The following is a 15838-nucleotide window of genomic DNA, read 5'->3' as shown; positions in this document are numbered from 1 at the left end:
TTCCAATTTTTGCTTTGCCCATTCTTTAAATTCAGCGCACCGATCTGGCATCAGTCGAACATCCCTTCAGCGGATATTAGCTACTCACAAATAGCACCCTTACAAATTCCAGCTGCTGCAGCAACTCAACGAGGATGACCCAGATCAGCGCGCTGAATTTGCAGAATGGGCAAAACAAAAATTGGAACAGGACCCTCAGTTTACACAGAACATTATGTACAGTGATGAGGCAAACTTTTTTGGTTGGGCCATTTATATGGATACACCTAAATAAAATGGGAATGGTGACAGTTTTCTTGGGTAGGGTCTCTTGCATTGACATCTGCTGCACTGACCTGGGTACTGGGTTCACCAGACATCAGCACATTTTCTCTCCGCTCCTCATGTGTTAACCTCTGCGACATGTCAATGGCTGCAAACAAAGAGAAACTTGTAAATAACTCATGAAAGAATAACGTTACGTTAAAACCAAGCACACCATTGTTTTTCTTATCAAACTTATTGAGAATTTCATGTGTCACATGACCCTCTTCCCACTGGAAAAAATAAAGTTGGATCCAAAATGGCCAACTTCAAAATGGCCGCCATGATCACAATCCATCTTGAAAAGTTTTCCCCCTCCCATATACTAATGTGCCCAAACAGGAAGTTTATATCACCAACCATTCCCATTTTGTTTAGGTAAATCCATATACATGGCCCACCCTGTATAACATTCAGTACGTAAACTAGGGGGCAGGTCAGTGAGGGATCAGTGATCTGTCAGAAGCCATACATGTGAATACATAAGCAGAACACCACATGAAGACCCACCAAAGGCCTCCCTGGGGAACGAGCATATCATAACTCAAAACTGAAAATAAAGATTACAGAACCACATGATGGATTTCATCAACCAAGGTATCATTTTCTTTTTTAATCCAACTTTTTATTGATTTTCTTACATAAAATATACAAATTATAGAATAAAAAGGATAAGTATTAGCATACAAAAATATATCAAACGTCGTAATAGTTATCAAGGAATCTCAATAAATTCACATAATCCTTCCAGTTTGCCTCTTTCACCTCCTCCTCCTTATATATTCTTCCTTCCTGTTTTCCTCCTCCCATCCTTCAACAGTTTCTTATGCCTTAAATCCAAGCTTACTTAACAACCCTATCCCTTCCCCCCTCCCACTCCCCATGCGACTCGGCCTCGGAACCTCCCCCTATAATTTCAGCTTACTTAGGGATCCTAAAAGATCTTCCTTCATATACCATTCTGTAGATACAAATATTAACATTATTTGCCTTATTTCTTCTCCTGAGCATATACCACTTATGAACTTTCTCCACTTACTGAAAAATATTGCTGTCGATCTTTCCTTGCTCCTCTCCACCACCACTTTCTCCAGCACGAGCGTTATTTTCAGCTGACTTATCACCTCTTCTCTCGAGGGAATTTCTCTCACCAACCATTTCTGGAGAATTGCCCTTTTACTTATCATGACTATATCATGGAAGAGAGATGGTATTGTACCCCTTCTTTATCCCCTCCCTCCTGATGATGATAATGGAATAGCCAAGCCATTGGTTCCAGCTCCATGTTTCTATTCCAGATTGTTCGAACCAATCCCTGAACTTGCTTCCAAAATCCCTAAATTTTTCCGCACTGCCAAATCCCATGGTATAAGTCTGTTCTTTCCGTATCACATTTCGGACATTTCACCAGTTTGTCTTGTTGTCTAATATTCAAAAAATTGAAACCATATATGGCCCTATGTATAAGTCTGTATTGAGTGTCTCTCCAGATTTCGTTTACTATCTTCTTCCTCATCTCCATCCACACTTTCAAGATTTTTTCTTCCCCTTCTTGGTCTCCCAACTGCTTTGCTCATCCCTCTAAAATTTTCATTGGTATGTTGGGAACTAATGCTTCTCTCAAGTCCCTATAGAGACCACAATTGGTAATCTCATGAATGTCCTTTAATAAAATCGTGTCCAAGTGGTTTACCTCATATTCATTGTTTACGTTGATTAATTTCCTCATTATCCCTTGCTTTATCTGTTCATACTGGAGAGTCTGGAATGGGCGCAAGTCATATTTCTCCCTTATTTCCCCACACGTCATCCATCTCCGCTCTGTATCATGCATCAAGTCCCTTAAAGTCCTTATCCCCTTCTCCCTCCACTCTCTAAACAAGTCATTTTCCCTTCCCTGTCGGAAATCTGGGCTTGCCCATATGTTAATGAATTTTGAAATATTCCATGCTAGCCCAAACTTTTTTCTAACCGCCTTCCAGGTCATTACTGTGTCCCTACATATCAATGAATGTTTAATATTGGGTTGTAGATTTGGTATGGATTTATGTAATATTGATCTCAGGTCCCATGGCCTACAGAATTCGGCTTCTAAAGTCCAGTCAGAGTGTCTACTTGTTTGTCTAATCCAATCAACTGCATGTCTCAAAATGCAAGCCATGTTATAGCCTCTAATATTTGGTAGTTTGATCCCCCCCTTCTCCGTTGGTAGCATTAATTTATTAGCGCTAATCCTCGGTCTCTTTCCCTTCCACAAAAAGTGAGAGAATGCCTTTGTCAATCTTTTTATGTCTGTATGTTTGAGAAGTAATGGGATTGTCTGCATGGGGTAAAGGAGCCTAGAGGAGCTCATCATTTTTATCAGATGATTTCTTCCCAAAAGGGTCAGCGGAAGATTAGCCCATCCCTGCAGTTCTTTCTCTATACGTTCGATTAGTGGGGAATAATTTAAGGAATATAAAGCTTTTGGATCCCTCCCCACCAGCACGCCCAAGTATTTAATTGTGTTTCTGGCAATAGGAATGTCCTCTCTCTCCACTCCTTTTTCTCCCAAAAAGAGTATTTCACATTTATTTTTGTTAAGTCTGAATCCTGCCAGTTTCCCGAACCCCTCAATTTGTGCTATGACTTCACTCAGTTGTGTTTTGGGCCTACTCATAAACAGGACAATATCATCAGCAAACAATGCCAAACACAGTGCTCTGCCCCACACTTTGATCCCTTCAAACCATCGTCCACCGTTCAAACGTCTAGCCAATGGTTCGATAGCTAAATTGAATAACAAAGGTGACATCGGGCAACCCTGCCTGGTCCCCTTTAACAAAGGAAACGTTCTTGATAAGAATCACGGGATGTTCACCCTAGCTTGAGGATTTGCGTACAGCACCTGCACAAAATTTCTAAAGGCTCCATGCAAACCCAGATGATCTATCACCTGTTCCAGCCATGACCACCTCACATTGTCAAATGCTTTTTCCGCATCCAAGGTGATCAAGGCTGGAGTTTCTCCCCCTCTCCGCTTAGCTATGTCAACTGCCAACATTACTTTCCTGATGTTCGTCACTGCTGAGCGCCACTTGATAAATCCCGCCTGGGGAGATCTATAATCTCTGGCAATATCGATGCCAATCTATTAGCCATCAACTTTGCCAAAACTTTCAGATGCTGGTTGATTAACGAGATAGGCCTATAACTAGTTGGGTACTCTAGGTCCTTTCCTGCTTTAGGGATGAGCTTTATGTATGCTGTGTTAAGGGTAGCCGATACCCGCTCTCCCCCTAATATCTTATTAAATAACTCCTTCAATACAGGTGAAATTTGTTCCTTTAAAATCTTGAAGAAACTGCCATTAAACCCGTCTGGTCCCGGGGCTTTCGTTGAACTCATTTTTCCTATGACTTCCCCTATTTCTTCCTCCGTCACCTCCCTATTCAATATCTGTAGATGCTCCTCCGTAAACCTAGTCATTTGTGTTCCCCTTAACCATTCCTCTCCTTCCCCCCTCCTCACTAACCCCTCCTCTTTGTATAGATCTGCATAAAGGTCTCCCAGGATATCATTTATTTCCTTCTGATCTGTTGTTTTGTTTCCCAAAGCATTCCTCAGTGTCGTTATATGAGTCATTGGTCGCCTTCCCCTTGCCAAGTTTGCCATTAATTTCCCTGCCTTATTCCCGTAGCGCGTCAACTCAGCCTCCTGTTGCGTCCTGTACATATTCTCTTTCCTTTCCACCCAGTTTTCAAAGTCTCCCTTTGCCTCCACCCACTTTGCTTTTGTCACCCTTGATGGTTTTTCCAGAAAGACCATATATGCTTCCCTAAGTAACCGACTGGCTTCTTGAAATTTTACTTGCGCCTGTCATTTTGCCTTCGTCGTGTATCCCATCACCTTCCCCCTCAGTACTGCCTTGGCCGTCTCCCAAAACAACTCTCTCTCTCCTCTATGGTCCTGATTCGTCAGTGTGTACTCCACGCACCACTCTCTCAATATCCTGTGAAAGTTTTCGTCTGTCGCCAAGAAAGTGGGGAATCGCCAAATGTAGCCCTGTCCTCTCTGAGCTTTGTCAGCTACACTTGCTACCACTGGACTATGGTCTGAAATCACCATGTTTTCTATGTCAATCCCCTCCACCCTCTGCATCAAAGTCTCACTTGTCAAAAGAAGATCAATCCGTGACCACGAATCATGCGGGTGTGAGTAGTGCGTAAACTCTCTCTCGTGTGGGTGATACATTCTCTAGCAGTCGTGAAGGGTTGTGGTTTCCAACATCATTTTTAAAGGTCCCTCCGTATGCCTCCCCTGTTTCCCCAGGCTTCTTCCTGGGAGACTACAGTGTTGAAATCACCACTCACCATTTTACACTCTTCCCCATCAAGTAATATCCTGTTTGTTATGTTTTCAAAAAAATTTTTTTGTTCCGTGTTGTGGATGCTAAGGGTGTGTGCACACGCTGCGGATTCGGCTGTGGGATTCCCTATGGGAATGAAAAAACGCTGTGCAGACGGTGCGGATTTCTCCGCGCGGTTTTCCTGCGGTTTTGAAACCGCAGAAAGAATTGACATGTCAATTCTTTCTGCAGATTCCGCTGTGGTTTGCCATCTCCTCCATTGTGGAGATGAAAAACCGCAGGGCAGAACCGCTGGCCAATCCGCAGGTAAAACCGCAGGTTTTTTGACCTGCAGATTTACCTGCGGATTTTACAAAATCCGCGCGGCCAATTCCGCACCCCAATCCGCAGCGTGTGCACGTACCGTAAAAGTGCCCTGAGTGCCTACGATTTTGATATATAGGTATCTTCCTTCCTCATCTGATTCTTGTGACTCCACCGTGTGTGCCAAGCTCTTATTGATCAGTGAGCACTCCTGCCTTCCTACCTTGTGATGCCAACCCATACACCTTTCCCACCCACATCTTGTTCATACGGAAGAAATCCTCTTTCCGCAAGTGTGTCTCCTGCAATAAAGCAATATCAGTTTTAAGCTTCTTAAGATGACGTAAAATCATTTTGTCTGTGTGGAGATTTAAGTCTCTTAACATTCCACGTTACTATCCTAATCATAATCCCTTAAAATGGTTGCTCTTTTTCCCGGCCGTGTCGCATGAACTAGAAAAACTACTTTCCAAATCCCTCCCTCCCCTCCCCCCTCAACTGATTGCTTGAAACCACCCATGTTTTCAACTGTACATAAACATTTTTCCACTTCCATTTTTTCTGAGATGTTTAATTTACCTCCCAAGCCTCTGCCATAATTTGAACCATCTTGATTGACACCCCTTTCCTGAAGTCTCCCTCCTCCCCTCTCATAATCTCCCACCAATTCCATCCCCTCCCATCATTTTTTGCAGATTTACCAAGATATGACACTTCTAGTTAGAAGACAGAGAGAAGCACAAGACATAATGATACGCTTATCACTGTATTCCTCCTCCCAACGTTCCAAAAATTACAATCTCTGCTTCCTCATTTCAAATCACCAGTGACTGCTTCTTCCTCCTTTCTTCCCAGTTGACGTGGCCATGTGTCGTTTTTCTTTTGGATTTTCCACCCTGGTGCCCGCTTGACTCCACTCTGATTCTGGATCCGGTCTGTCTGAAGATGGTCTGTTAGAAACGGAGCCTCCCCCATCCGATTCCGTGACAGTCCCCTCTTTTGGGTTCTTGTCCTGTCGCCGTGAACTCCCCTCCTGGGTTAGCATCCGCTCCGCTTCCAACGGGTCCCGAAAAGTCTTAGTCGCTCCATCTGGCCCTCTAACCCTCAATATTACAGGGTAGAGGAGCTGGAATTTGATGTGTTTGTGGTAAAGAGTTGTGCACACCTGACTAAAAGCTTTTCTTTTCTGGGTGATTTCCGCAGAGTAGTCCCCAAATATTAGGATCTTATGTCCTTGGATACACAGAGGTTGCTTTCTGTTCCTGAAGGCCCTCAGGATTTCTTCCTTGTCTTTGTATTCTAGATATTTGACTATGACCTGACATACTCTGGACCTTTCATCTTGCCTGGATGTATCGTCTGTAGTGGTCCTTATCTCCTCCTGCCTCGTCTTCGGTCCCACTCTGTGTGTTAGGCCCAAGGCCTGTGGAAGTTCTTTCTCACAGATTGCATCCAGCTGGCTTGGCATCACTGACTCTGGCAGTCCCACCACTCTCAGATTGCTCCTCCTTGACCTGTTTTCCTGGTCATCCATTTTTTCTTTCATCAACTGGGTGCTTGTGACTAATTCTTTAAATCTGCTCTCCAGCCATGCCAGTGTATCTTCAGCGTCGGACACCCTCTGCTCTGCCTCAGTCAGCCGGACATTCTGATGTTCTATGTCCTCCTGCAATCCTGCTAAAGCCTCCTTCACGGTGTCCTTAAGAGCTTCTCTAATCTCTGCAGCCAGGTGATCTGCTACTTCTATGGTCAGTCTGGAATAGTTGATCTCTCCCCCACTCAGCCTCTGTGATTCATTATCAGGTACAGCATTACTGCTCCTCTGTCAGTGAGCGTTCTCTCCCTGGAGCTGCTGCTGTTTCTCCCCCTCAGCTCTCTCCTCTCCTCTCTCTACAGGCGCCATCTTAAGTCCGCTCACCGCCCCCACTCTGGACGCTGTCTCAGCTCTGCTCGGCGTTCCCCCACTCCTGAGGAGATACTGCTCCATGCAATGACCCTCGGTGAGGTTATCAGCTGTTTTCACACTGTCCTGGGGAGTCTCTTTGCCGTTTTTGTGAGATTTAGTGCAGTGGCTAGCCGGAGCTTCTCACCTCCCTCACAGCGCCGGAACCGGAAGTACCAAGATATCATTTTAATCAGTATAATGCCGCCGACCTTACAGTGTCTGTAGGTTACTCAGCGCAATCCTGCTGACAGGTTCCCTTTAATAAAAATACTGAAAGATGTTTCAAGTGCCAGGTTAGAGGAATTTCTTCATGGCCCCAATCACTGTGAAAGTGCAAGATCTTATACTTTGAACTACACACGTGGTCAAAATTGTTGGTACCCCTCGTTTAATGACAGAAAAACCCACAATGATGACAGAAATAACTTGAATCTGACCAAAGTAATAATAAATAAAAAATCTATGAAAATGAACAAATGAAAGTCAGACATTGCTTTTCAACCACGCTTCCACAGAATTTAAAAAAAAAATAAAACTCATGAAATAGGCCTGGACAGAAATGATGGTACCCCTGAAAATAATGTGAGAAAAGGGACATGTTAAATCAAGGTGTGTCCACTAATTAGGATCACAGGTGTCTACAGTCTTGGAATCAGTGAGTGGGCCTGTATAGAGGGCTACAGATACTCACTGTGCTGTTTGGTGACATGGTGTGTATCACACTCAACATGGACCAGAGGAAGCGAAGGAAAGAGTTGTCTCAGGAGATTTTGTCAGATTCAAGTTATTTCTGTGACAATTGTGGCTCTTTCTGTCATTAAATGAGGGGTACCAACAATTTTGACCATGTGTGTAAACCAGTGCTGCCACATTATTTACTAAGCAGCTACTGATTGGTAATCGCTCTAATGATGTTACCGATGAGAAACTGTATAATAACGAATTTGCACTTATAATTAACTTCAAAACGCAAGATTTTGCTAGAAATTCGTGTTCTTTAACTAGGAGTTAGGGTCGTCTGTCATCATTTTTGTTAATAAGCTAGTTACATTTAGGAAAAATCATTGGTCTATAGCTTACTATTGTTTTCTTAAATAGTAACTGTACTTTCAAGAAACTTTTCAGAATTAGCTGTCCTGAGTGAGTATATGAGGAATAACACTTTCTATTTCTTGCCATTATGTGTCTAGTATCCTGTATTTTCACCAGTTTTCCTATTTGCATGGTCTATCTCTAATTTGCAAACTATTGGGAGTTGGGGGGAGGAAACGGACTGTTGTGATCTCTCCTATACATAATACAGCACACAGACAAGTTGCAGCAGCATGTTAGAAACTATACAGCAGTGCTGAGCTGTCTTGATCTCAATCAAGCTCTGATGTGAGGTAAAACACTAGTCGGTGAGCTCTGCATAATGTTCCTGTAACAAATATGCTGCATCCTGTGAGACCTTTGGAGTATCTGGGATAAAAAGGTAACAGTGATTGGCAGATCCTTTTTGGAGTCCATACTGCATTTAACTTGACGGTTTCAGATTGATTTTCATTTGTTGTGGAAGAAGTTAACCGTTCCTTTTTGATCTGGCAGGGATTCCATATGGCTCTATTTATTTAAACTCACTCCTAGCTCTCTCCTATGCTGGTTATAGGTTTTCTATGCTCACCTCTCTGGAGAAGTTGTTCCAGTAGAAGTTGTGGAGTTCCAGTTGTTTGATTTCTCCCTGTTTGTCTCACTCCCTGTTTCTTCTTACTTTAGTAGTAAGATTAGTTAGTTTCTTGCTGCCCTACTTATTAGTCAGGGTTATCTTGGGGCTAGTCAGGGCTTAGGCACGTGCATGGGGTAAGGTGGGGGCGGACCCGTCTAGGGACGATAGGGAGCGCAGGGTGCAGTCTTAGGTGAGTGTATAGGGGTGTCCCTTCTCCCCTTTCTCCATTGCCAAGGCACCCTTCTACCTTCTTTCCTTTGTTTGAAGCGCGCATTTCCTTGCGCCGGCATGAGATTGTCTCTCCCTTTGCCTCTTTTCTTGCCTTGCTCCTCATTGCTCCTTCCCCATTCCATAGAGAATAATTGGCTGTATGACATGACACATACAATCCATCTTGTCTGAGCAAGATAGATTTGAGCTTTTCTTTTCACAGTGGATGACAAGTTAAGAAGGCAGTGCCGAGGGCAAGAGGTGTCAGATGAGTGAGGAAGGAATCTGAATTTCATGATGATGTTTTCAATGATTGTTATAGTCGCCAGCACTATTGATACAGATCCATTGTAAATTAAAGGGGTATTCCCATCTCCAAGATACTATCCCAATATATAGTAGGTGTAATAATAATATTAACAAATACCTTCAATTAGAAATGTAATATAGTTCTTTTCATTCACTATGTCGCTTACCCCATGTGCAGGGCATTGCAGTAGTTTAGGTATCCATAGTTATGACCACCAAAAGTAGCTAATTAACTGTCTCTATATGAGTGGTTGTAACCATGGATACCTAAGCTACTTCAATGCCCTGCACATGAGGAAAGCAACATAGCAATGTAATATAGTTCTTCTGATAACAATATTAGCAAATGCCTCAAATTAGTTTATTATAACATCTACTACATATTGGGACAGGATCTTGGAGATGGAATAACCTTTTAACTCCTTTCTGACATGCGCCGCGGAAGCTGCGTTTCCACAAATTGCCGTATATATACGACACCACCGTTAAAAAATAAATAAAAAACGAGGCAAAAAAACTATGCTTTATCATCATACTGCTGAACTAAAAAATGGAATAGAACGCGATCAAAAAGACCAATGTAAATAAAAATGGGATTTCTGAAAATGTCATCTTGTCCCGCAAAAAAACAAGCAGCCATACAGCTCAGTCAACGGAAAAATAAAAAAAGTATAGCTCTCAGAATAAAGCGATGCAAAAATATTTTTTTCTACAAAATAGTTTTTATTGTTTAAAAGCTCCGAAACATAGAAACCTATATAAATGTGGTATCGCTGCAACTTTACCACACGTAACGGCATTTAAAAAAAAAACCAAAACACGCAAAACAGTTCCTGAATTGCTGTTGTTTGTTCATTCTGCCTCTCACAGATTGCAGTACGGCTACGGCTCAGCTCACATTTATTCTGCGCTCTATCCTCAGCGCTTGCACCAGAGTTTTAGTGTAAATCGAGGGGCATTACCCTGAAACACAGTTTCTGCTAATTAAGATTCTGGTTTGACTTTTATCCTAAGTCATGTGACAAGGCTCTTTAAAGGGTCAACATTGACTTCTAGCATTGCTATTTCCTATAAGTGGCACTCACGAAACAATCACTGACCTCAGGGAGACCAGTCAAAGAAAACACTGCGGCAGCCGGCAAAGGCGCTCAATCAGTGAAATCCTAGGTGCATTGCTCCCTGGGAATAAGAATATGCAAATAAAGTCCGTGGAGCCTCATTTAAGAGTCTCAAACACGGGACTAGCCAGAACTTCCTCCAGGGAAGGACCCAGCCAAGGAGTGGCTCCGTTTGGAAACCACCATTACCACCGTATTAAGTGGCCCTTTAAGTCAATATCCAGCTCTTTACGAGTTTACAGATATGACAAGGGAAATACCAAGGCCACAGAGTAAAAGGGAGTTTTGGTCTTGGATAAGTTATTTGTCCAAGGCAAATTTAAGAAAAGCTGCCAATGGCTTTTATTTGTGGAGCAGACTACAGGATGGTAATGGGACAGTCCGCTTCATTCCCGGCCAGGTCTTTCAAGTGGCCTACGGCCACAGGTTGCTTGTAAAAACCCTGCAGCAAAGGGTTGGGTGTGTCAGTTTTGGTTTGCAAGTGTGAAGAGCAGTAGGCTCTGCATAGCTCAGCCTGTGTGAGGAAACATGGAGCCAAGTGGAGCCAAAAGACCTGGCACCCCTCAGCATAGCACAGTGGTGCAGTCGCCAATGGCAACCGGTCTCGTATGTGGACTGTCTTGTTTCCCGGCTGCGATCCTAAGGATACCATGTGCTGTTTATTTCTTGTGAGTTTGGACATTAAATATGTTTTGCTTTGAACTTTGCTTGGTCACTGCCTGTCTGTCACACTGCACCAACCCCGCTGCACTACACTCCAAAAGAAATTCGGCAAATTCCGCACTCCCAAATCCAAATGGCCTTCTCCCTTCTGTGTCTGAACCACATTAAGCGCCCACATGTTTGGCATTTCTGAAGTGAGGACAGCTCTCCTAATTACAGGTGCGTGTCTCCAGAAGCATAAGGTGGGCATAATGTATTGGTCACTACAACGTACTGGTCACTACAATGGCAGTTTGCAATTTTCATTCAGCAACATCCACTACTGTTTGGTTCTGAAAGACACCCATGGAGTCAAAATCACCACTTTGCATGTAGATAAATTTCCAAAGTAATATGATTTCCAAACTGGGGTCACTTGAGGGAAGATTCTGCTCTTCTAGCACTTAGGGTATCTCTATATTGAGTCTGCAAACTATTCTAGCAAAATCTGTGCTCCAGAAGGAAAATAGCGCTCCGTCCCGCCCGAGTCTCGCCTCGTGGCTAAACAGTACTGTACAGCCACATATGGGGTATTTCTACAATCAGCAGAGATTGTGGGACAAATTTTGGTGCCATTTTTACCCATTTCCCAGTTTGAAAATATAAAACATGGAGCTAGCACACAATCTTGGTGGTAAAAATGTAAATAATTTTTTCTTCACTGCCCAATAGTATAAAAGTCTGTGACCCACCTGTGGTGTCAATATAATCACTGCACACCTAGATTAATTCATTGAGAGGTATAGTTTGTAAAATGGGGTTACTTATGGGGGGTTCTGCTGTTCTGGCACCTCAGGGGCTCTGCTAATGTAACATGATACCCTCAAACAACTGCAGCAAAATCTGCAAAATTGCTGAATTTCTTTTGGCAAGTAAGGAGCCATTTCACTTTTCCAGAGCCTTTGTGCTACCAGTAACATGGTAGCCTCCTATATTTCCGTTAACAGATGACAGACCTGAGTGAGGGCTTGCTTTTTTTGTGGATTGAGTTGAAGCTTTTATTGGGAACATTTTACATAACCATTGGGATCACATTTATCCGGCGCTCTACGCTGAGCACTTACATAGGGGATTCCATCTAAATCTCTGAGTGATGTGACAGATGAAATCCCTGAGGGATACATTCGCTATAATGAGGCAGCATTGTTACTCTGCACTCTGTCTGGCCTCTGTTCAGGGATGTCCTTTTCAGAAGTGCACAAAACTGTGGTCGATAGAACTTATATGGGTTCATAAAAAGCTGGACACCGCCGGATCACAGGTCCTATGGCGTCCACAGTGCCTCCATCTGCCTCATTATAGGCAATCTACCGGCAGGGGATTCTGTCTGAATCATGTATTTCAGAGACTTACACGGACACCCCGATGTAAGCACTCAGCGCAAAGCACAGGATAAATGTGCGCCGAGCCTTACTGAGATATTTGGGAGGCAGAGTTAAAAAAAATCAACAGCATGTGAAGAATTGGTTTTATTTATTTTCTACGCCGTTCCTCCTGCAGTATAAGTGATTAGGCGACTTTGTAATCGCACCGACCCGAAGAATAATGATACCAGATTTATATCGGCTTTTTATGTTTGGCAGCTGTCACACACTAAATGACGCTTTTATTGCGAAAGCTAGTTTTTGCATCACAATATTTAGACAGCTATAATTTTTCCATGTTTCGTCCGACAGAGTCATGTGAAGTCTTGTTATTTTGCGGGACGAGTTCACTTTTTTATTGGTACCATTTTCGGACACATGACATATTTTGATCGCTTTCTATTCTGATTTTTGAGAGACAGAATGAACAAAAAAGAGCAATTCAGGAATTGCTTTTTCTTTATACCGCTCCGCGTGTGATAAAATCGATAAGGCAGCTTTATTCCTCAGTTCAGTTGGATTACAGTGATACCAGATTTATATTGTTTTTGTATGTTTTGGCGCTTTTACACAATAAAAACTATTTTATAGAAATAAATAATAATTTTTGCATCACTTGATTCGGAGAGCTATAACTTTTTTATTTTTGCCGCTGATGGAGCGCTACGGATGCTTGCTTTTTGTGGGACAAGATGACATTTTCAACTTTACCATTTTAATTTACATTCGTCTTTTTGATTGCGTTTTGTAGCACTTTTTGTTTGGCGGTATGATGATAAAGCAGCGTTTTTTTTGCCTCGTTTTCTGGAACGGGTTATTACGGACGTAGCGATACCAAATATGTGAAATTTTATTGTTTTTTTATATAAATAAATGTATTTATTGGAAAAATATTTGTTTCTTTTTGTTTGCTCTCTATTTGGAGATTTTTAAACCTAATATTTTTTTTTAAACTTTTTTACATTGTCCCAGGATTGAACATCACTCTGCAGTATCAGATCGCTGATCTGATAGTCTGCAATGCTTCTGCATTGCAGGGCATCAGACCAGCATATGACAGGCTGGGAAGGAGGCACTGACACGCATTGCGCTGTCCTGATGGAAGCGCGCAGGGAACCCATTGCCTGTGTGATGCTTCTCAAGGTTGCTGTCACTACTGACAGCGGCATCAGAGGGGTTAAATGCCTACGATCGGTGCTAGCACCGATCTTGGGTGTTTCTGCGGGGTGTCTGCTCTCACATAGCTGACACCCGCATCCGATCACTGCTGCACTCAACATGTATATGTACGGCGCATGTCGGGAAGGAGTTAAGGGCACCTCTGATTATTTGTACTAGGACAGGAGTAAAATAGTGCTTATAGAAGCTGCAAATAACCATCCTGGGAATTCTATTATGGTTTAATATATCAATGAATTTATTAAAGAAATGATGACCCCATTTATCCATTTTCTAGATACTTCTCATTTGACGTCTCCAGAGATGATAACAATGAAAGAATTGGAGCCTGCTCTTCTACCATCAGTAGAGGTGACTGCAGTGAACATGTTCAATTGTTCATACTGTATAATTGTTATTTAATTTACTTTTCTCAGGCACAAGAAAATAAATTCACCAACTACTGGCACCCAGCTAACAGCAGGTTAACTTAGTGTCATGTAAGAGGTAAAGTCCAATCTGGGATGCCCCTATCTGTATCTACCAAATTTTTTTCCCCATTTCTTTCCCTTCTCTAGGCTTGGAAACAGAGCAGAGCTCTGTCACACCACTCCAGATAGAGCAGTGCTAAATGAATCTCATTGAGTTTGAGCACCTTCTATTTTGTCCGGCAGTACCAGCTTTTTAAGCGGTTGGTCCTTGCCTCTTCTCATAGTCAGTTCAGTGTATATTCTGTCAGAATAAATCCCCAGATCTATGTCCTTCTAGACTAGAGAACCTAATAACTGTAATGCTCCAGGAAGACATCCAGGCCTCTCTTGAACCCCTCGACTGAGTTCACTATCACCACCTCTTCAGCCAAGGAAATCCAGATTCTCACTGACCTAACAGTAAAGAATCCTCTTCTATGTTGGTGGAAAAACCTTCTCTCCTCCAGACGCAGAGAATGCCCCCTTGTGACCATCACCTTCCTTGGTATAAACAGATCCTCGGAGAGATATTTGTATTGTCCCCTTATAAACTTATACATAGTCGTCTTTTTTCTAGACTAAATAATCCTAATTTTTCTAATCTCTTTTGGTATTGTAGTTCCCCCATCCCCTTTATTAATTTTGTTGCTCTCCTTTGTACTCGCTTTAGTTCCATTATATCCTTCCTGAGCACCGATGCTCAAAACTGTACACAATACTCCATGTGCGGTCTAACCAGGGATTTGTACAGAGGCAGTGTAATGCTCTCATCATGTGTATCCAGACCTCTTTTAATACACCCCATGATCCTGTTTGCCTTGGCAGCCGCTGCCTGGCACTGTCTGCTCCAGGTAAGTTTATCATTAACTAGGATCCCCAAGTCCTTCTCCATGTCAGATTTACCCAGTGGTTTCCCGTTCAGTATGTCATGGTGATATTGATTCCTTCTTCCCATGTGTATAACCTTACATTTATCAATGTTAAACCGCATCTGCCACCTTTCGGCCCAAGTTCCCAACTTATCCAGATCCATCTATAGCAGAATACTACCTCCTTTGTATTAACTGCTTTACATAGTTTTGTATCATTTTCAAATATTGATTTATTACTGTGTAAACCTTCTACCAGATCGTTAAAATAAATATTTGAAGAGAATAGGTCCCAACACCGACCCCTGCGGTACCCCACTGGTCACAGTGACCCAGTTAGAGAATATACCAGTTATAACCACCCTCTGCTTTCTATCACTAAGCCAGTTACTTACCCATTTACACACATTTTCCCCAAGACCCAGCATTCTCATTTTGTGTACCAACCTCGTGTGGCACGGCATCAAACGCTTTGGAAACATCAAGATATACCACGTCCAATGACTCGCCTTGGTCCAGTCTATAGCTTACCTCTTCATAAAAACTGATTAGATTGGTTTGACAGGAGTGCTTCCTCATAAACCCATGCTGATATGGAGTTAAACATTTATTCTCATTGAGATAATCCAATTGTCACGACTGCGGCCGCAGACGCGGCCCAGAAGGCGCCGGCACGCCGACGCGGCCCAGCAGGCGCCTGCACGCCGACGGCGAGGGGCGGGCGTCCCCCGGGGACGCAATATGGACCCTCTATAACACAGAGGGGGGGACCCGGGCCTACCCGAACTAGGGAAGGGCAGCGACCGGGAATCTGTGGAAGCTGAGCATGTGGACAAAGAAGACACGTAGGACTAGATAACACCGCACAACTTCAGGTATCAAGAATGTAAAGTTTACTTAAAGTAAAGTCACAGTACATAGACAAAACTGTGCTAAGCCAGTCTCCCGATTCCACACCTCCCTGAAGGGTACCACCCAGTGGACCCCAAGGCACCAACGGATCACCGAGGCACACATAGGCGGGACATCGGGAC

General features: G+C 43.0%; 1 protein-coding gene across 1 annotated transcript in view; it reads left to right on the top strand.

Annotated features, from left to right (window-relative positions):
- The window catches only part of REC8 (REC8 meiotic recombination protein), a 173225-nt gene that overhangs the window by 61058 nt on the left and 96329 nt on the right, over window positions 1-15838 (top strand). The window contains exon 7 of the mRNA XM_073575530.1: window positions 13764-13837. Coding sequence (XP_073431631.1) covers window positions 13764-13837 — 74 coding nt within the window. The remainder of the gene's footprint in view (window positions 1-13763; window positions 13838-15838) is intronic.

The sequence above is a fragment of the Dendrobates tinctorius genome, unplaced genomic scaffold (genome assembly GCF_039654945.1).
Source record: "Dendrobates tinctorius isolate UK_male_01 unplaced genomic scaffold, ASM3965494v1 ptg000044l, whole genome shotgun sequence".
Classification (NCBI taxonomy): Eukaryota; Metazoa; Chordata; class Amphibia; order Anura; family Dendrobatidae; genus Dendrobates; species Dendrobates tinctorius.
This window is presented reverse-complemented; position numbering and strand designations above follow the sequence as displayed.